We start from the raw sequence: 22,164 nt of genomic DNA, 5'->3' as shown, positions 1-22,164 counted from the left end.
GGAAAAAACCCAAAATGTGGCCCCTAAGAAACAAAAGGGAGATATCAGCATGCTCAAGGCAGTGTCTAGGTATAAGAAAGAAATGCTTAAAAGTGGATTTTGCTGGGAGGATGTTAACCAGATTACAAGTCTCAAAACTGTTAATTTTTATTTGGTCAAAATTACTTGAAGATTCAGCTATATGCCTCAAATTCTTGCATTCTTTCTTTCTAGAAAGAAAGAAATGGGAGTGTTTTCTTGGAATAACTACATAAAGAGGTTGTTTTATTTATAGCTGCTGTTACAGATATTAACTTCAGAAGTGACGAAAATTTCCCTTTTCCAACTTTGGCAAGGGGACTCATAGTTAAAATCCATCAGTTTGGGGGATAACAATGAAAAATGAGGCCACGTCTTTTCCAAAGATTTTCTCTGCCATTAAGGTGAGCAGAAACATATCAGTTCCCTTCTGACCTTATTCCAATAATTCTAAATACGTTTATGACCCTAAAAAAAAAATCAGTGAGTCTGATCATTCTTAGGTCAGGATTGGATTGTGACCAGCACCATGCAGTCCCATGTCCAGTCTATTATTTTTAATCTAATGGAGAAATGTATAATGACATTATAGCACCAAGGATTTCTAGATGGAATAGATTAACTGGATCCATCTCAGCCTGGAGTCAGATCTGGATGTAGGTTAGAAATGGGCTTGATGATTTGGCTGGTGAGCTATGTCAGGAATTAGACAGCAGGAAGAGGATAAAGATTATTGTTTCTGTTTCTCCATGAAGTTGCCCAATCCTTTCCAAAGCCTGAAAGACAGCACATGGATGCAAGTCTTCATTGACCACATTTCACCTGGTCCCAATATTTTTTACCATGTCTATGATAGTTTAGTTTAATAAGCTTCTTACACTATAGTCATATACGTAATTTCACATTCAGAATTGTGTGAAGTGACCTCAAAGTTTCTCTTCATTCTTCCTCTTTCTGGCCTTGATTTTAGCAATATATGGGGGATATGATGCATGATAAAAAGCTATAGAAACTATAGGGGGACCTAGGGAATTCCACCACAGGTGAAGCTAATGTTACATTTTGATTGCTAAAGCATCTGACCAGTAAACACTAGCTCCATTCAACCACCCCAAATCTAACCCGAAGGGATTACAGGGTGGTAAAAAGAAAAATAAATGGATTCATAAACAAACAAATGGCCTGGATTTGTTCATCGGACTTAGGAACCTAAAGCAAGATTAAAAGCAATTATGCTTAATGTATTGTGCATAAGATTTCTAGCTGAGCTGGTTAATCACATTATGAGGCTCAGCTCTAGGAAAAGAATGGAAGAGCCATCACAGGACAGGATGCTATCGGTACAAAATGCAGTTTGGATCCTCAGTTTGGCAGATTGATGGAATCAGCTTCTCAATATGATTTCTTCTGTTTCTGAGTGTGTTGGATTGGAACCTTCAACCAACACATGCACAATCCCACAGATTCAGAGGTCATCAACTTATGAGGAGCACATTGCTTTGTCTAAAGTGGAAGATAATTGTGATATTTAAGAGTGACTACTAGAATATCACAAACCCCAGTGATGCATGTAAAAAAAAAAAAAAAAGGAAAGATGCCAGATTCTTCACTGGTCTCTTCCTCACAAAGTTCCTCCTTCTCAGAGGAACTAAAACTGAAAGGAATGCCTGCAGAGATTGCTGTTTCTAGGTCCAAATTCACAGAACAGAACATAGAACATATTTTCCTGACTTTGCATCCATGATCTTTCAAGAACATGTTGTAGCTTCATGAAAAAAACAAAAAACCCAGGGGGCAAAGGCTATCTAGAACTTATCTCTCCAAATCCTTTGTGTCAGGGTGTGTGTGTGATGAAAAGTAACATATTTTGACTTCAAGAGATCACTAAACAATTATTATACTTCACTGTTCTCAAGAAGGAACTATCAAACATCAGAAAATAAGAAGTGGTTCAAATAACACATAGCTTTTTGACCAAGGATTGGTAACATACTATTAAATTAGTTGTTTTCTTGAAGTTATAGCTGATCCATTGATAGAACTGACCTTGATGCAAAGGACCTGTCTGTTTATATATTCTAAGAAAAGCAGATTTTTAGCAGCATTTTCTATTACTATGATGCTCAGAAGTGGGCCTCTCATAACCTGTTTATGAGCTTCCTGAATACATACCAACTCTGTTGAACATAGTGCTGAACCAGATAGCCCAATAGTCTAAGTCATTCTTCTAATTTTCATTTATCTGTATTTTCATCTTAGCATCTATTTTGGTTGCGAGATTTTCAGCACACCAATTAAATTGGGCAAAGAACTTGATCTTTATAAGGCAGGAAGCCCTAATACTCCTCTTTTACCATAGAATGATAACACGGGAAACATTGACATCTTCTCTAAATATCTAACAATCCTGAAAAATTCTCTGCTATAAATAGAAAACATTTCTTATCTGAAACCAGAGAGATGCATAGTGGCCAGAGGGGATCTAGAAGAACGTATTTTAAGAATAAACATGATTCTCCAAATTTAGTCCTACAGAGATGTCCTCATAAGTAGAGTTGTGTTGTTACAATTTCAGAAGGCAATGGTACTGTTAAAATAGCAGCCTTTCTCTTCATAACACGAAGCTTTAAGCAGATTATAAAATAAAGGATAATAAGCTTCTCAAGATAAAATAATCAACTTCCCTTAAATATTAAAATGCAAAATTAATTAGCATATTTTTGAGATACAAAAAAGCATCATGACTCATCCAGCTCTTGCAAAAATAGTGAGGATGCTCAAATGTTTTAAAAGCCTTGGGACAGCATTGCCAGAACTGTATAGCAGATTCTCTCTTTACCTTTAAGGTTGGAGAGAGAGCTCAAACAAGACTTGAAAAAATATTGGAGCATCACTGCAACCCTATCCACCTTCTAATTGTACAATATTCCTTTTATAGAGATGGATAAGCATATTGAAAACCTTAGAGCTGTGTTCATACTTGCACCTAATTATGGCACAAACATACCCTAGCATCATCTTTTCTGGGAAGATTATGTTTGCTTGTCATTACTTTCATATTATGAGTGAAATAAGTTTAAAATCTCTCTGATACCATGCAAGAGTAATTTTGGGATATATAAATACTTAGCCTTTGGTATCCATTACATTAGTGGAAGTCAAATGATCGAAGTGAGCTAAAACAGAGATTATAGACAAATGAGATCAGCGTCATTGGGGAAAGCAAATTTAATGTTGGTATAATTTTCTTCTGAGTTCAGGATGGATGCTCAATTCAGCAGTGAAGAAAAACCTTTAGGTATTTGCTAGGTCAGGACTCAGTATAGTCTGGGATTCTGATATGTAAATTTCACTTGTGAATTTTCCATTTCAGGAAGAGTTGCCATTTTGGTCACAGAAAACATATACAGGACAAGAATGAGGAACCTGTTGTCCTCCATATGCTCCTGATTTACAATTCATAGTGTTCCTCAACACCACCCATTAGCCTTGCTGATTGGGTTTTCAGGGAGTTGTAGTTCAGCAATGTTTGAAAGTCCCCCTCCCCATTCCTCATTTTGATTTAGAACAGTAAAATATCTGAGAATGAAATTAAGATTTTAAGCACATGTACCTATCTAACTTTCTCTTACAGTCACGGGGCAAAAGATGCACAGATGGAGACTAAATTTCCATGAAAGCCTTCATTCTTATTTTTGTAGAGAGAGATGATCCACAATCTGCTATTGTTCCAAATTAGATTCCTCCATGAATGGCACACCTTTCAGTCATGTAAAATTAGGTGCAAATCAGAGATTAATCCCTTTAGATAACTGAAATCACCTTTGGGGAAAATTTGCTTGTGCAAATACACGGTTCGAAGTAATAATAGGGATCTACACGACAAAATAGAATTGCAACCTATTTTTTAGAATCAGAGTGCTGATCCAACTGGGATTCTACTCCTCTCCAGCACCAGCTTTTCAAGCAGACATAAATTTGTCTCACTATTTCTCATTTAGCTTGAAGATTGGAATCCTCTCCATGCTTATCCTGGAGTGTCACTGGACTCTATGGAATGACATTCTGAACAAAAATGCATAGAATTTACAAAAGAGTCACATTCTTTTTTAAAAAATTTTTTTTAAATCACTGGCCCTTGTGAATAAGGTGAAATGCAAGTATGCAAATCTGTTGTTTTGAAAACAATGGGATTTGTTACTATTAAGGACAATGACACTTTGGGCGGCCTATTTCTAAACATCCGAAGATAGCAAGATGGTAGAAGGAATATAGTGGTATTTTCAGCTCTGCCTTCTAACACCAGAGCCTCACTTTCCCAAATGGTAAAGTTGACCTTATGGGCTTGAGAGCTGCTCCCTATCTTATCTCTTTCATTTACAGTAAAGCAACAACCCTATGTCATGGAAGGAATGTGTATCTGTTTTGACTTATGAAACAGAAATATGCATACCAAATTGTTGTTTTGACTTGCAACTGCATTCCCTAGTGGGTTCTTACATTTTGCTTTTTATCACTGGATACAAAGCTGCCAGCACTGAAAAAAAGCACACTGTTTAAAGATTAAACTGTTGTATTGTGGGATTCTGAAAAATCATTACATGAATTTTTCTTAGTGCTGATGCTTTGAAAAATATCGTTTGTTTTTCTTTCAAAAGAACAATGTAATGTTAATAATTCATCATGGCAGTTTTGTAGCTAAAACATTGCTAGAGGAAAATAAAATAGTTTGTCCTTCACTGACAACGCAAGTTCATTTTCATGCTATAGATGTCTGATTCTGCTTATAACAGTCACATTGATACTAGATGAATTTTCCCCATTCTAGTATTTTGAACTGGATTGTGTACATCAAGAAAGCAAGCTTTGCAAAAACCTTTTTTCTGCCCTCTGCTTGAACCTGGAAACCTTACATGTCTAACATTACATGTCTAAAGTGAGCACTTTCTGTAAAATATGTATCTATGGAAGAAAGATCAGATGTTGAAGACTTAAGCACGGTACCCTTGTTACTGTAGACAGAAAAAAATTAGATGGCTAACTAAGGATTTCAACAGAAAAATCATTTTCCAAATTCCACAGACCACATGTAACTGTGTTCTATGTACTTTATATTTACATGAACAAAAAGAAAAACTGAGTCTTTTTTTACTAGCTATTTTAGACTGCTTTTTAAATAAGTATTCTAAATAAATTGAAATTATTTTCCCTTATTTATAAACCTTTGCATTTAGTTTAAAAGGTTTTATTGGGAAAACCCCCCCAAAGCAAAACATACAGGTATGGATTGAAGAATAAAGTAAATGAAAGGAATATCTTCAAATATCCTGGCCAATTCTTTGGAGCGGTTGTTGATAGATTACCAATTAAAACTGCCCCCCCCCCCCAAAAGAGCACAACCCAGGTTCAACTTTCTGGAAAAATTTAAGATCTTTGTTTTAATTAGCCAAATCCCTGTATTTGTGCTATTATGGAAGAATCAGTATTGCCTAACATTTAAACAACTAAATGCATTTGCTGCAAAATTATTTTGTGAAGAAGTATTATTTATTTGTTGAAGAAATGAAACCTATGCAGTGGTCTTTAACATCTGTGGGTGACAAGTTTATCTCTAAGTTGTCTCTCTTCCATAACCATTTATGTCATGCATATTTGAGACGAATATGCAGCCTGCATTCAAGACAAAATTTTTAGAAAACACCAAGAACTACCAAATATAAAAATCCTACCAATTGCTCAGAGAGGACGAAGCACGCTTGGCCAACTCAGAAAAACTTTTTGATAACACAGTGAAAGATGCTGCACAGGGGCAATAACTAAACATTTAATCCATTCCACACTACAAGTCCCTCTGGAAAATTACTCCTACTCCTCAGAAAATGTGGTTCCTTCTAATTAGTGCTGATACACATGACTTTGTCTTTAAAAGCATAAATTGGTCAGATTGTGTAAGGCCAGATGGTAGCAGCAAGGCTAACCTCTTGTCTTCCTTCATTCTTTTGGAGAAAATAAAATATTTCTGTCATTGGCTCATTTGAGTGAAATGGGTGCCACTGAAAGCAGTAATTGCCTGAGTCAACACTTGACATATGGAAATGGATTTTTATTGTAATTATAATTCCCTTAACAGGTGCTCATGTACTGCCTGAGGAAAATCAAAGCATATTAAACTGTTCTTTAATAATAGATTGGAGGGAGTGTTTTCTGTCTTATATGCAGTTGCCCTGGAATTCAGAAGAGTGGCCAACTATGCTGTTGTAGTAGGTAAGTGCCTTTTGCAGTGTTTTTACCCTTTATCATTTAATTATGTTATTTATCTTCAAAGGGCAATTACACTGTGTAATTGCTATAGTTACCTAACAACCAGTGGCGGATTAAGGCTCACTGGGGCCCTAAGCACTGACAAATCTTGGTGCCCCTCTCCTTTATACATACAAACAAAGCCATATTCTCAACTTTGTGGTGCTCCCTTTGGGCCTGGTGCCCTAAGCAGGTGCTTAAGTCTGCTTAATGGTTAATACACCACCGCTAACAACATTAAGAAACAACTTTACCTAAGTGCAGTCCTTAAACATGTAATAAAAAAAACCCACACAAGTTTTAAGTAAAGCATTGTAAAGGAAAGCTACCAAAAGCGAAAATCCTTCATCTGCCTAGCTCTCAAGCAAGGGGTGTCCAACCCTGGCAACTGTTAAGATGTGTGGACTTCGCTGGCTGGGGAATTGTGGGAGTTGAAGTCCACAAATCTTTAAGGTCGGCTACTTCTGTTCTAAAAGCGACCGCCCATCAACTTGGGCAGTTTTTCCTTTTAAGGCAGAGGTCTCCAAACTTGGCAACTTTAAGGCTTGTGGACTTCAACTCCCAGAATTCTCCAGCCAGTTTGGGGAAACCCTCCCCCCCCCCGCCGCTTTAAGGCCACTGCCAGGATTCGTAAAAAATTTGGCGGAATCGCCTCGAGCCTCCGGAAGCGCGAGGCGCGCACGGGCCCGTCCTCTCGAGAAGCAGCGAGGGCAGAGTTTCTGCCAGACCGGGGCCTGGCTCCAATTCCCTCCCCCCGAGGTGCTTCTCCAGCCGAGAAACCTCGGGCTGGGGCGTGTCACAGGAAGTAGGCTCGCCTCCGAGTGGCGGAGCGTTGATGGGCGTCCTCCAAGCGCCACTTGTATCCGGGGTTAGACCTCCAAGCCCCCTCCTTTTCCCTCCGCCCCCACCCGCTCCCCATGTCTTCCAGCCCCGTGACGCGACTGTCTCACGTCGCTCGGGTATGCAAGCATAGCCATATAAGGCAAGCAGACTTTTTCACCTTTCCTCTGTCTCTCTCTCTCTCTGCTCGGTTGCCGCGCTGTGGGGAGTTCGGGTGGAAAGAGCCAGCCTTACCTTAGAAGGTTATGGCTGTCTTGAGCCTCTTTGCAGAGCCCCAATCTCTGCCGCCCTGCCATCAGCAGCAACTATAGGAATCGCAATCCTTAAACTCCTCCCGAGGTGGACAAACAGCCATTCCCGGGACGCGGGGCAGTCCTGTTGGAAGCGGGCAGGAGGGTTCAGGACAGGAAAACAATGGATGGAAACTAATCAAGGAGAGAAGCAATCTGGAATTGAGGAAAACTTCCTAACAGGACCATTAACCGGTGGAAGAGCTTGCCTTCAGACGTTGTGGGTCCTTCTTACCAGAGATTTTTAAGAAGAGACTGGACAGTCACTTGTCTGAAATGGTATAGATCCTCCTGCTTGAGCAGGGGGCTGGACTAGAAGACCTCCAAGGTCCCTTCCAGTTCGATTCTGATTCCCTTGCTCCGAGAGCCAGGGTTTTCCAGGGACAAGGCTGGGCTCAGTCAGGAGCGCTGAGGGACAGAGATGGGTTTTGTAGGTGCTTTCCTGTCCGGACAAGGTTCCCCCCCCACACACACACACAATCAGCCTCCTTATTCACATGTGGGTGGAGATAGGTTAAGGTGGTGCATCCTTCACCACTGTTTCTTCTTGGGAAATAAATCCAGTTTATGTCACCTCAAACGTTTTCCCTGCATCAAAAAAGGTGAAGTTTGGGGACCCAGACTCTCCACTGTTCTCCAAAATCTATAATCCTGTAGTATAAGAAATATAACCATCTTAATTTCTAAAGCAACAACCCTGCAACTTTTTAACCAGCTATCAATTACTTGGAATACCTTACTAAAACATTTAAATTAGAGCCAGGCCAATGATTATCTAAAGAGCAAAGTCCAACAGGAATATTTTTCAGCAGAAGTCTCACTGCTGTTTCTTTTCAAGTTGATAGCAACTTTCATTAAGTCCTACTTTTCCTCAAGGACGTTCTTTCATTGGTCAGAAGAGTTTTAAACTTTTAAACAATTTGCCCATATATTCACAGGTCTGAATGCATTGGTACCTATCCATCAAAATAAGAATAACGTCTACATCCTTCAAAAATAAACAGATCCTATTAGCAGAACTCTTGGCTTTATTCTCAGTTAAAACTGGAACAGAGAAAACTTTTATCATTTTTTTTACAGATTGGTTATAGCAGTGGTCTTATTTCTGCTTAGTTATTTCAATGGCAGAAACGGGGTGGCCTAGCAGAGTTAAGACACTGGACTGTTAACCAGAGAGTTGCCAGTTCAAAACCCAAGTTCCATGGGATGGAGTACGTTCTGGTTCTTGCCCCATGTCCTGCCATGTCTGAAGGCGTGCAAATGCAAGTAGATGAATAGGTTACACTTCAGTGGGGAGGTAACAGTGTTTCGTGCACCTTGGCATGCCAGGGAGATGCTGGATGAGCATGGGTTCAGAAAGAGCTGAGCAAATTAGAAATTTTTGCTGATGTATGCTGGATAATTGAGAAAGCTAAAAAAAAAGTCTCTAAAAGAAAGTGTGTGTTTTGCTGATTATTAGAAAAACACTTTCAATTGTGTCAACCATGTCGAGCTGTAGAATGGGCTTAAAAAAATAACTTCCAGAGCAACTCATGTGAAAGGTATACAGGTAATTGTCACTTAACAATGGTAACCTGGTCTGGAATTCCCATTGCTAATCAATGTGGTTGTAAAATGTAATGTCACGTGACTTCATGGCTTAGCGACAGCATTCTGGCAATCTCTGGTTGCCATTGTTAAATGAGCACCTAAGGTGATTATGATTTCTGGAAGCTTCCTGCTGGTTTCCACAATGATTTTGCTTGAATCATGATCACTGTGGCAGTTGGAAATCAGGGCCAGTTGCTGAGCGCCTGGCTTGCGATCATGTGATTGCAAGGGTACTGCAATAGCCAGATCTCTGAGAACTGGTTGTAACTACCACTCATTCATCCCAGTCTCAAATTTTAATGGTTGTTGAACAAGTGGTATCAAAGACCACCTATACACGTCAGGAAACTGTAGACAGAAAATGGCAAAAAGGACAACCTCCAAGTTGGGAAAGGAGCTAGACAAGATTGTACATTCTCCCCTTACTTTGTCAATTATATGTGGAATAAATATTGGAAAAAAAAACTGTGTTGGAAGATGTGTTTTTTAAGTTGGAAGAAGAAACATCAACCTACACCCATGACGGCGAACCTTTGGCATGCGTGCCACAGGTGGCACACAGAGCCATTTGTGCAGGCACGCCAGGCCCAGGCAAACTTACCTCACTGCGCATGCGCACACCTCCCAGCTGATTTTTGGGCCTTTTCCAGCCTGCCAGAGGCTAGAGGCATGCCTCTGCAGGCTTTGCAGGCCAAAAAATAGGCCCGTTTAATCACTTCCTGTATTTCCAGAAATACCTGAAGTGGCGAAACGGGCCCATTTTTTGGCCTTCAAAGCCTGCAGAGGTCCTCAAGCCTCTGGCAGGCCCAAAAAGGCCTCAAATGGGCTGAAAATCAGCTGGGAGGCACAGTGCAGCTAAGGGGGCGGTGGGGGGGGGATTGCAGGTGCATGCACAGGGCTGCATGCATTGCCTTTTGGGTCCTGGCATGCAAGTGCAAGCATGCGCACAATTTTTGGCACAGAAGCCTGAAAAGGTTAGCCACCACTGACCGACACTATGCTGATGGCATCAACTGCTAACAATACAAATGATCTGCAAGTTCTACTAACAAAAAGTTCAGAGTGAAAAAATGGGACTAAGACTAAAGTAGACCAAACTACCGATAATAACAAATACAGCAACTAGCCTTACAACAACAAAAATACTGAAGTGATGTCACTAGTGTAATGCTATAGTGCATGGGTGTCAATCTCGCGGTGTCACATCGCATGATGTTTTGCAATGTTTTTTCACTTCGCGGGGATGGGCGTGGCCCGCAGGTGATGCATCTGGCCCATGGGCCACCAGTTTGACACCCCTGCTTAGTGGCATCCTTTTTTAAAGGGAATTTTATTTAGTGCTTATAGTAACATGATGCATCTATACTGAATAAACTATCAGATAACATAAAAAAATAACACCACCAAAACTTCCACAGAGATGCTACTGATTTTGGTAATGTGAGAGCCTTTGAAATCTGTAAAAATGGGAGGGTGTCCCACTGCCCAGAGGGAGTAAGTTCACCATGTCTGAACTGCAGGAGCCCATGAGAAGCTGGTAGAATGTATTACATCCACCTTGAAAAAAAATAGCTTTGTGTATTTCAAGTCCTCATTACAGTGCTACAATGATGCTTTTTCACTAGCTACACCTTCTATCTCTGGTTCCTACAGCATGCATTAAGGGATACATTTCCTTCCCACTTTGTTCTAAAAGCTATATTATTTTTAAGGTTCTTCATATGACAACAGCAAGCAACAGTATCATACTGATTAGCTGGCATGCTCAGCCTTGGAAGTTTAATGACAGACTTCCTTTGATTGATTTCAATTGTCACTTATTCTTTCATCTGCTTCCAAAATTACATTCCACCTACTCCCACAACAACTTTTTTTTTAAAGGGGAAAACAGTGTAAAATTGCAAAACTGCTTTGGATATGGGCTATGATGTTACAAGCTACTAACAGTTCAGTCATTCATCTTGGGTGATTGTGGCGTTCTACAAACTGGTAGAAGTGGATTTTTTATTGTTCTCATCCCTGGGAAGAAATGTATACATTTATTTTCACCAGAAAATGGCAAACATCTTCTACAACAACTTCCGAGCCAATATATATTTAAAGGCACGGAGAGACATTAATTAGTTCAATTTCTTAGCTAAATGCAGTTTAGAATCTATTATTTCAGCTAAATGCAGTTTAGAATCTATTATTTCGGCTAAATGAAAGTTTAGAACCCATTATTTTGCTCTCTGCATTAGTGCAATATTTTGCTTATTGTTCCTTCAGGTAGAAGTGTCATAGATAATCAAATCTACTTAAAAGCTATCATGAGAAGAAGTTTTCATATATTTTGCCTGTTGGGATATTATCTGCTCTGGCCAATGCATTGGAATATTTGGATTTTGTTTCAGCCACGTGACTCTTTTGTCAGCTCTCCTTAGCTGTCTATCTGCTGCTATCTGAACGTGGGAGAAATGTCTTGGTTACATGCATGTCTCACAGCTGTTGAGGACAGGAGCACTTGTAACATGTTTAATTGCTTAATTTATGGTGATGAAATGTGAGGTTTTTATTGAAATGAAACAATCATTCAAAATTAAGAATAAAGCACCATAGCATTCCTCTGATGATAACTAAAGAAACTACCGTGTTTCTCATATAATAAGGCGGGTCTTATTTTTTTGAGCCCCAAAAATGGCTAGGCTGTCTTTTGGGGTGACTTAATTCCCCCTTGCATCTTTGGGCAGGCGGGCGGCGACGGCTTGGATGTTGACCTCGGCGTTGGTGAGGCACTTAGTATCGGGGTCAACACAGGCAGCACCATATCTGGGTGTGCAATAAAAGTACTTCCTAACGGCAAGACCCCCACCATTTCACCCCCATTTCGCATGTTTTAATATAGGCCTTAATTTGGGGGAGGGGCTTAATTTCATTTCATGCCTATAAAACATGCTGGGACTTCCTATTGGTGGAGGCCGTATTGTTGGAGAAACAGGGTACATACCAAATATATCAATGATTTTTGTGCATTGGACTTATGTAATATCTGGCATTGGGGACATGCAACTTTTCAAAATGCTTACCGATATTATTTTTTTCTGAAACTAGCAACCAGCAGCCTTGCAGTCCTACCTAAAGTCAGGCGGTGACATCCGTGGGGTAGAACTGTCAAAGAAAACAAGATTGTAGTTGTGAAACTCCAGCCCTCCCCTTTATGTATGTGGAATGATTTCTTGACTTGGTGGGGGAGGGGCTTGGTTGCAGATCATCTTATTATTCATTTGACTTTTATTGTAAAATGCCATGAGCCCATCTGATTTGACAGCATGCAGATGTAATACATGAATATTTTGATCATAAATATACTCAGGTTGCAGTTTTATGCAAACTTACTTAGGGATGTTCCATTGAATCTAAGGGTTATTATTTCACTGCTCACATGTGTAGGATCTGCTTGCATATGTAAAAAAGTGTCATTGTTCAATGACATTTGCTTAAATGCTCATAAGAACAGAATTGAAAAATGAATATGACAGGACAGCATTCTTACTCTGAAAAGCTAACAGCTAAAGCAAAAATTATTAATTACCACTCTAACATTTTATTAAGATTCCATCCAGTTAATTCTAACAAGATTATTATGCTGAGAGATTATTCCCTGCTAATGAAGATAGGTTATCCACTCATTTAATATCAAAGTCCATAATGAATGGATATTTCTGTGGCCAGATTATTAATGATAAAAATACATCTTACAGCCTGAACAACTTCCATTTTGCCCTCAACTGTCTCAGCAATAATACAGATCACATTTTCTTTTTCTCCCACGTAAATTTCTTTCTCTTCTATATATAGTAGTCCTCAACTTAACGACCGTAATTAAGCCCAAAATTTCTGTTGCTAAACAAGGTAGTTGTTAACTGAGTTGTGCCTTGTTTTGTGATTTTTTTGCCATAGTTGTCAAGCAAATCACTGCAGTTGTTAAGTGAATCATATGGTCATTAAGTGAATCTGGTTTCCCCTATTGACTTTGCTTATCTGAAGCCAGTTGGGAATGTTATAATGGTGATCATGTGGCCCAGGACAGTGCAACCATCGTAAGTAGATCCTAACTGCCACACACCCGAATTTTGATCATATGACCATGGGGATGCTGCAGTGGTCATAAGTGTGAAAAATGATCAAAAATCACTTTTTTCAGTGCTGTTGTAATGTTGAACAGTCATTAAAATGGTTGTAAGTCAAGGACTACCTGTAGGTAAGTAGTTATATTATTGTAGGTATATTATTGGTAATGTTATTTAATAAAACAATGAAAATCTATTTTTAAAATGATCAACATCAATAAAAACATTGCCATTTTAATTTCTTTCTCAGATGCATGCCTTACTTTTACTGAGGAACTTTAGGTGGCTTACCAAGAAACTCTGACATCGGCTAGGTCAAGGTCAACCCACAAGTTTCCTTAGTTGAGGATAAAGTTGAATCTGTTTCTTCACAGACCACAGATGAACACTTACATCCGTATATTATTAAAATATTCCTTTCCTTAACTTTTAACTGGACAAAATAAATAATTTTTGCACCAAAGTAATTCAAATGGACTAACATACAGAACATATCCAAAATCTGGGTCCCATGACTTCCAAGGAATTGAAATTTGGCAATTGTTATATTTTATGACATAAACATTACCATAAAACAGTTTTTGACATAACAAAAATGTTACAAAATATTTCCTGTGGTAATGTTTGATGCTACATAGTCCAACCAGGGCTATTTCAAGACAGATGCATCTCTGAATGCATCTCAACTTTTCCATTGAAAACAGTGCATTAGAAGTAAGAATAAGGGGCATGCATAAGTGCACCATCGTGCCTACCGTCCCTGTCTTATTGTCCCCATTTATTCGTACCTATTTCCTGTATTCTTACTCATGTTTATACTTATATCTATTACCTTGTAAGCGATTGACAAATCAAATAAATAAAATAAAATAAATAAAGTTCTGTCATAGTTGAAGGCATTGGTAAGGAAATATCTCTGAAAGGATGACCAATGGGTCACGAGATGTCTAGATACTACTATATAATATTGCTATTAATATTTGTGGTACACTGAGAAAGCATAAATCCCCCATATCAGTAAATAGTACATTTGTGGATGTGAGTGGAAGTATAGAATACCTTCTAAATTGCAGAATATTTGTTCAAGACTTCTCACATTTCTGGAAACACCAACAGAAAATCATTCAGATGATGCTGGGAGAGAGTCAAAGTGCAGAATAAAACTACAAATGTTGAGTTTATAAATATTAAGTTAGAAAAGATCCAGTTAGAAAAGATGCATGATTGTGTACATGGTAATGGATGCAAGATTATTATACTCATAAAGATTGGAGAGTACTGAAATTCCCACTATGGATAAATGTGAAAAATGGCAAAACTGAGCTGTTTGGTTAGGGTTTAGAAAACAGTGGTGTTTTTTAAAAAATTCTGGAAACCTTTTATGGACTTTTTACTAGAAGAAGAAAAAAGTGAAATTATGATTTATGGATTTAATGATTTTAAAATATGAGAATTAAGGGGTTGAAGGAGTTTCTGGAATACTTAAGATGGAGCAGAGGTTATGGGTTTGTTAATATTGTTGAAAAGAAGGTTGAAAGTTTTCTAGTTTCTTTAGCTGTTTCTCTCTAGTTTTCTTTAGTTTCTTTGCGCTTCATGTTTTTTTTTTCTTGTCTCTTTCTTTTTTCTTTATTAGATTTGTTTTTTTAATGAAAAAAAATCTTTAATAAACAAACTATTTAAAAATTACAAATTTTCAGGAAAAAAAATCAAGCATTTTAGCAGCATACTAATAGATGTAAAATAACATTTTAAAATAATAGGTTTTGCAACCATCTGCTATTTATATTACCATACATATACCGTATTTGCCGGCGTATAAGACGACTGGGCGTATAAGACGAGCCCCAACATTTCCACTCAAAATATAGTTTTGTTATATACTCGCAGTATAAGACGACCCCCCACTTGGAGGCATGCTTTTCAAGGCAAAAAGTCGTCTCATACGCCGGCAAATACGGTAAGTTGTAACACTTGGGGTATTCTGGATATAATTCTTGATTGACACCCCCAACCCCTTTCCCCCAAACTTACAAAGCCACCAAAATGCTTTAGAGAGGCAGCTTCGCCTTTCTCAGGCTGGCACTCAATTCCTCTCCCTTTCTTTGTGACAGCCCCCGCGTGCGTGCCATCGGGACTCCAAGGGTGGGGGATGGACAGCTGCCAACTCTCTCTCTCTCTCTCTCTCTCTCTGTGTGTGTGCGTGTGTGTGTGTGGAGGGTAATTCCGGCTATCTCTGGCCTCCGCTCGGTTTTAAAGTCGCTTGGCCGGTTCCCAAGTCGCAGCGCGCTGGCCGGGAGACGCGGCGCCGGGTGGAAGCTCGGTGCAGGGAGGCAGATCTTTCTCTCTTAAGCGGGGGGGGAGGAGGGGACAAGAGGAGGGACGGGGACGGGACAGGGGCGGGAGGAGGGCGCTCGCCTTCTTCCACCGCCCACGGACCCTTTTCTTCCCAAGGGGACCCTGGAAAGCAGCTCGGGAGCCGGGTGGCCCTGCCCAGCGGGGTCCCATCAGGAACTTCCTGAGAACACCCCCCGCCCCAAGCACAGCCCTCCCGGTCTTTCAAAGAGGGAGGGAGAAGCGGAGGAGCAAATTGCCGCCCCCGCCCCGCTGCCCAGAAGGAGGGGCGCCACAGTCCACCCCACCACCTTCTCCCCCCTCCCCGGGCCATTACGCGGCTCGGGGCTGGCTGGGCGGCGGCCCGCCAGAGACCCTCCCGCTCCACCCCCACCCCACCTCCAGATTGGCCTCGCAAGCGCCCGAGCCGGGCGGAGGGTGGGTGGGTGGGTGGGAGGAGGAAGAGAGACTTCGGCTGGGCTTGAAGGGGCTTCGCAAGTTGCGGAGCTCCGCCCCGTCGCTCTTGCACCGAGTGACAATGTATTTACCGGCGTATAAGACGACCCCCCACTTGGAGGCATGTTTTTAGGGCAAAAAAGTCGTCTTATACGCCGGCAAATACGGTATATATATTGCATTTTAGTTTGAAAACTGAGTGTATATAATCCATGTGAGAAGATTGGGCAAAGACGAGGAAGACACTGGAGGAGTGGGTGTTTATACACTGTGCTTCCTTTTTGTATGCAATAGGAATGAGGAGAGGTCATAATTTGGGAGCAAGACAATCAGTGAATTATGCTCTTTGAATCTTTCTGCTTGTCAACTGGAGAGAAAGAAAATTAGCCTTAATGGCCTTCTCATCTTTTTTTGTGTGTTCTCTGGACTTAGGACTAGCATTAAGTGAATATGATTATGGTTCTTGACTTCAAACTATTTTGTAGACAACTGGGTTACAAAACCACAAAGATGTGGAAGAGTGCCTTAATAATTGCGGTCTTCCTGATGTTATGTAGATTGAATTGACTTTGTACTTCACAGGGACATGCTTGCAAATTACCTAAGCCTGTAAAAAAAACTTGAACACCCTGTAATTTTCTGAATACGAGTTCTTCTAGTAATCATTTTTAGGTTTTTGACAGTTTTCCAAGTTAAACCGTTGGATATGTACCCATGCTCTAAATCCCAACTCCTTTTATTTCCCTCAATTATCTCACCCAAACAAAAACAGTGTAGCCTGCTTTATTCAAGTTACAGCCCTGTGTAGGAGATCTCTTACCACTACTCCTTTTGTAATCATTAAAATCCAATAGCAAAGTGAGCAATACAGATTGTAAGTATGCTGTTTTTTCTAGCTGGGGTAAAGAAGTCATATTGTGAGAAACAATGATACAGAGAGATAGAAACAAGGACACTTTAGCAACAGCACAACTGATTGGGGGTCACTTAAAAAGCTGGACAAACAAACTGAAAGATAGGTCCAAAGGAAGTCCTTGTGGAATTTAGTCCTTAGATGATGTTATCAATTTGTTTAAAGTACTCATTTGAATGGGCTATAGATCCTTTGGTCAGCATTAGTTATGCTAAATAAGAATGTCCAGCAGCACCATTTGCCACAATATGCTTTACTGAGTCATATCTGCTTTCCTAGTCAGCCTCGTCACACAATCAACTGTCCCAGTAGAGTAAGCTAACCCTTATCTATTCCAAAATTAGCATGAAGAGCATCTATATTTCCTCTGCCTTCTGCCAACCATGATTGGGGAGGCAGAAATGGCAGAAAAAGTGAGAGTAGAAGTGGAACGGTGTTGGTCATGACATCATTTTAAAAAAATAATTCTAACATCCCTTGTGCTATTTGGTAGGATGATAAGAATAGTCTTCCCATGTTGTGTGTTGCTGATGCATGAAGATTAGTCTGTGGAGTGAGAGAGGTGATGACTGATATGTCCATGTCACCTAAATCCAGCCAACAGATGTCCAAGATGTTGGAAATAAAGAACAAAGCAATTTTCAGGGCTTGGTTGTAGCTGGCTGTTCCTGAAGTAGAAAATCTACACTCTGACAAATGTTACTAATTTATTCACTTCAGTCAGCCTGACCAGTAGCCAAGGATGAAAATGAAAGTGAAAACATAACTTTTGGAGAGGCAGAACCTCTAAGCCAGAGATTGAGTCTGATTCAACAAGGTACTTGCTTTATCAATACTTGATGTAAAACAATCAGGAACTCATCGCGAAATGTTAGGTCATCTTTAGAAAAAATTGACTTCCTTTAAAGCAGGGGTGGGCAAACTTTTTGGCTCGGGGCGCGTTGACTTTTAAAATTTGACAGACGGGCCGGGTCAGCACAAGATTTTTGGGAATCGCCCCCCACCCTTCCCCTTCTCCTCCTTCCCCTCCCCTCGGAGGCCCCCTGAGTCAGGAGTTGCTACCGCCGGCGCAGCTCGCGCGGCTCCAGTCCGCGCTTGCCTCGGGAAGGGAAAGGCAAAAGGAAGAGCCGCGGCGGTGCTTTGCAACGGGAGCAGCGGCACCGGAGGCTCAGGCTCAGCGGCTCCTGGTTTTGCCTTTTCCTTCCCAAGGCAACGCGGACTGGAGCCGCACGGAGCTGCGCTGGCGGTAGCAACTCCTCACAGCCCCAGCCAGACACCTGAGCGGAGCCCGGGCGAAACTGCCTGTTGCTGCTGCCGGAGCACCGCCGGTCGCCTCCTCCAAGCAGCTCACCCGCCCGCCAGGCTTCCCTCTGCCGCGCGGCTCGGGGCCAGGCGTGAGTGCCCGCGAGTTAAAAGGAAGCCGAAAGTTGCTGGGAAGTTGCTCGGGTGCTGGGAGCAGGCTTTTAAAGTGCCGCCCGAGCAAAGTTTAAGCAGCCCGCCCGCCCGCCGGGCGGAACCCTTCCTGCTCCTCGGCGGGAAGACACTCCAGCCTGCAAACTTTGCCTTTGCAAAGTTTAAGCCTGGAAGCCCCGAGCTCCAAGCAACTTCCCAGCAACTTTGGCTTCCTTTAACTCTCGCAGGCGCTCATGCCTGGCGGAGGGAAGCCCGGAGCCTCCAAGCAGTCCGCCCGCCCGCCCGCCAGGCTTCCCCTCCGCCCGCGCGGCTTGGGGCCAGGCACGAGCGCCCGCGAGTTAAAAGGAAGCCGAAAGTTGCTGGGAAGTTGCTCGGGTGCTGGGAGCAGGCTTTTAAAGTGCCGCCTGAGCAGGACCGCCGAGCCGGGAAGCGGGCACCAAGGCAGGGCAAGGCTCCACCAGCAGCGGCCTAGCTTTAGGTGGCTCCAAGCAGCCCGCCCGCCCGCCCGGGTGGAACCTTTCCGCTCCTCGGCGGGAAGACGCTCCAGCCTGCAAGCTTTGCCTTTGCAAAGTTTAAGCCTGGAAGCCCCGGAAAAAAAGGGGATCGGTGGGGACTCACCTTCAGAGAGGTCGCACTCGAAAGTGATTTCGAACTCCCAGCCGAGGCCTTTGCAAATTTCTTTTCTTTCCTACCCCTAGATCGCTCCGCACTGTTTTGCAGCTTTGGGGGCCGCGACACAGGGCAATACGCCACACCCAGCGATTTTTTTTCAGGGGCGGGCCAGATTGGACAGACCAATGGCAGTTATTTTTTTCAGGGCGGGCCGCATTGGACAGACCAACGGGCCGGATGTGGCCCCGGGCCGTGGTTTGCCCACCCCTGCTTTAAAGGAAGAAAAAGTATTTTGAAAGTGTTGATACAATCCTTTAAAAAAACTGTTGTTTTATTACAGCATAGTCGCACAATTTTCTCTGTTTTTATAGTTGGATTACTCTTCAAAAGTGTATATGACCAAACAAAAAGATATGGCTCGGACTAAAACTAAAGTTAACTAAATACAGTTGAAATTATTCTGTATTTAACACTGTATTTAACCTTCTGCATTTAACACTTTCCTTTCGCTCACATACGAAGTTTCAACCTGGTCATAACTTTTGGATTTGCTTAAGGAGTGGGTTTGATTGCCCAATTTATAAGGTTTACTCTTTGGCTTAAACATTTACTCTGCTAGTTTTTGCTAGAGTACTTCAGTGCAAATATCATCAAAGGTTCTAATCGGCGCTCCTCCCTTAATTCACAGGTTTATTTATATTTCTAGAACTCTCCTTAGAAATGGGAGGAACCAGATTCATATCTCTGCCTCTCAACCAAGCGCACGCAGAAATAGGGCTGAATCAAAAAGCGTTTGAACCGAAGAAGAACCTCGTGGTGTTTTTGTTGTTGTTGTTGTTGTTTTCCCTCCCCACCTTGTATGTTGGACATTAAACTTTCGGGATGCCTTGAAAGCGTCGATCCTCTCTGCTTAGTGCAAGAGTAAGGAGGAGAGAAATAAACCCATCGCTTCCCTACAAATCCCCTCGCGTTTTTTGAGCGAAGACCACGGATCTCGCTCAAAAGCATCCGTCCAGCCAGCCGACCTACAACTCCGAGGAGCACCTAGACGGGAAGGGAAGGGAAAAATTGCCCTTCCTTCTCACTTGAACAGATGAAATACTTCAGACGTCAACATGTCTTATAAGGGGAAGGCCACGGGGGGCGCTCTCTCAAAACAACCTATAGGAGCTCCCGCAAGTTGCGATTGACACTCGAGAGATGCAATGGGAGGGGGGGTCCCGGTGGCCCTCGAAAGTGAACTTTGGGCAACTGTTTAGCCAATGAGGTCCCTCAGGAGGCAGGGCCGAGTGCTGTCTCCTGCTCTTCCCCCCGCCCGCCCCGCCTCCCCCCCACCCCAGCTCGGGGCGTGCAAAGCTTAGCTTGCGGTCTGAGTTGAGGGATCTGCCTTCTTCGCTCTTGGTCTCGCTGGTGCTGCTGCTGTGTGGTAACTGTGCCTCGGCAGGGAGCTTGCGAGCCTAAGCAGCGCCGAAGAGGAGGAAGGAAGGGCGGGAGAAGAAGCCGCGCCGGCGACAGCAGCTTCAGAAGCAAGCGCGGAGCAAAGGACAGCCAGCCACGCCGGGATGGATCACTATGACTCCCAGCAGACCAATGACTATATGCAGCCGGAGGACGACTGGGACAGGGATCTCCTCTTGGATCCAGCATGGGAGAAGCAGCAGAGAAAGGTAAACCTATTATTATTATCATTATTATTATCATCATTATTATCATCATCATCATTATTATTATTATTATTATTATTATTATTATTATTATTATTATTATTATTATTATTATTATTATTATTATTATTATTTTGCTTTCGGGCGGGGCGGTGGCGGTGGCGGTGGTGGGGTGGGAAGACGCCTTGCCCGAGACTCCTGTGGAGAACTCTTTTTCCCGAACAACGTGGGTTTGGGAACCGTGCGAGCGAGATTCCGGAGCGGGCGGGCGGGCGCACATGTTCCCCGGCCGTCTCTTTCTCTTTCCCCTCTGCCCGCCTTTTCCCACGGAGCCTTGTGGACGCGGCTGCTGGTGTGTGCAGGTTGCCCGGAGGAAGCCCCGAACGTCCTGGCGTGGACCCTCGCCTTGCAAATCCACGTTTTGCAAAGCGTAGCGTTCTTCTTGTTTTGTTTTACTCCTCTCCCGATTTCTGGTGAAGGGGACGAGAAGCGGGGTGGGTGGGGGTGATTCCACTTGAGGAATACTTGTAACCCCGGGAGATCTGCTCTCTTCCCTCCACCACCCCCGCCCTCCTTACCCCTCCGAAGGTGAGGCCAGGCGTGGGAGAGTGTGCTAATGATAATCACCGATTTCCACCCCCACCCCCACCTTGTTTCTGCCGGGTGAGGTGGGGGTGGGTGGAAAGAGAAAGGTAATCGCAGAGCCTCGGCTGAAGTTAGGAGGCTTGACTCGCTGCAATAAGCGGCGACCATTATTTTGAGGAGTAAAGCGAGATTAGCTCTTGCACAATCTCCCCCATCTCTTTTTTATCCCCCCAATATTTTGTGTTTTTAAAAATCGCCTTCTGTTCCTAAAGGCAAAAAAAAAAAAAAAAAAGCATGAGGCTTGCTGGAGAACGGAGCGGAGGTGACGTGCGAAGGGGAGGCGGGGTGCCGTGGGGGGAGATGTTGCTGAAATAATTCGATCTATCAGGAAATCGGGGGGGGGGGGAGAGAGAGAGAGAGAGAGAGAGAGAAGGTCAGTGGAAGCCTTTGCCGGCCCGTCGCCAGCGGTAGCTCTGAAGTTGCTTTTCCTTTCTACTGAAGCAACAGATGTTTCCCTTGCTTAACGTCGGCAGACTTGCCTGGCAGGCTCTGCTGGCCCCTCCGGCGTTTCGCAAGGCAACCGACAAAAGCCCCTTCCCGGAGGGCTGTTGGAAGAGGGAAGTGGCTGCCGTTCAACGCTGTCGTTTGGAGGCTGGGCTGTTTGCACACAGAAGCGAGGAAAGGGCGCAACTAACGCGTGTCGTGGTCACAAAGTGTCCTTCAAATGGCAATACTTCTCCCCACCCCCCCGCCCCCCAATAATACCGTAGTAGGCGATTTAAAGAGATCGATGTAAAGGCAGAAGGAGATAAAGCGAAAGTAGAGTTTGTTAGTCAGTCACTTCGCCCCCCCCACTCCCCACCCCGCCTTAAAACCCCTGGGAATACAGCTCTTCTGGAGGCCCCCTTAGGAATTTGATCTCTAGGTCTTGCAGAGGGGGGGGAACCCACCTGGGTACATCCTCGTGAGCAAGGATGCCAAGGGCTGATGGATGACATGGCCCCGGTTTGGCGAGATGGGTGCTCCCCCTTGCCCCAGAGATA

General features: G+C 42.8%; 1 protein-coding gene and 1 long non-coding RNA gene across 10 annotated transcripts in view; one reads left to right on the top strand and one right to left on the bottom strand.

Annotated features, from left to right (window-relative positions):
* LOC148133377 (uncharacterized) overlaps positions 1-7,522 on the bottom strand; it is a 42,324-nt gene extending 34,802 nt beyond the window's left edge. The window contains exon 1 of one of the 3 annotated variants that reach the window (XR_015746704.1): positions 7,393-7,522. This is a non-coding gene — a long non-coding RNA (uncharacterized LOC148133377). The remainder of the gene's footprint in view (positions 1-7,392) is intronic. The other 2 variants (XR_015746706.1, XR_015746705.1) reach the window with 2 other exon arrangements.
* Positions 7,523-20,076: 12,554 nt separating this feature from the next.
* ACTN1 (actinin alpha 1) overlaps positions 20,077-22,164 on the top strand; it is a 119,796-nt gene continuing 117,708 nt past the window's right edge. For 5 of the 7 annotated variants that reach the window (XM_026671130.2, XM_087951592.1, XM_087951591.1 and 2 more), the window contains exon 1: positions 20,226-20,539. In XM_026671130.2, the coding sequence (XP_026526915.1) occupies positions 20,435-20,539 (105 nt within the window). In that variant the 5' untranslated portion in view covers positions 20,226-20,434. Of the gene's footprint in view, positions 20,540-22,164 lie in introns of all 7 variants that reach the window. The other 2 variants (XM_026671127.2, XM_087951588.1) reach the window with 2 other exon arrangements.

This window comes from Notechis scutatus, chromosome 1 (assembly GCF_049901735.1).
Source record: "Notechis scutatus isolate UNSWTSFEM ecotype Mainland chromosome 1, rNotScu1.2, whole genome shotgun sequence".
NCBI lineage: Eukaryota > Metazoa > Chordata > Lepidosauria > Squamata > Elapidae > Notechis > Notechis scutatus.
Note: the sequence above shows the minus strand (reverse complement) of the source record. Positions and strands in the feature narration are given on the sequence as shown.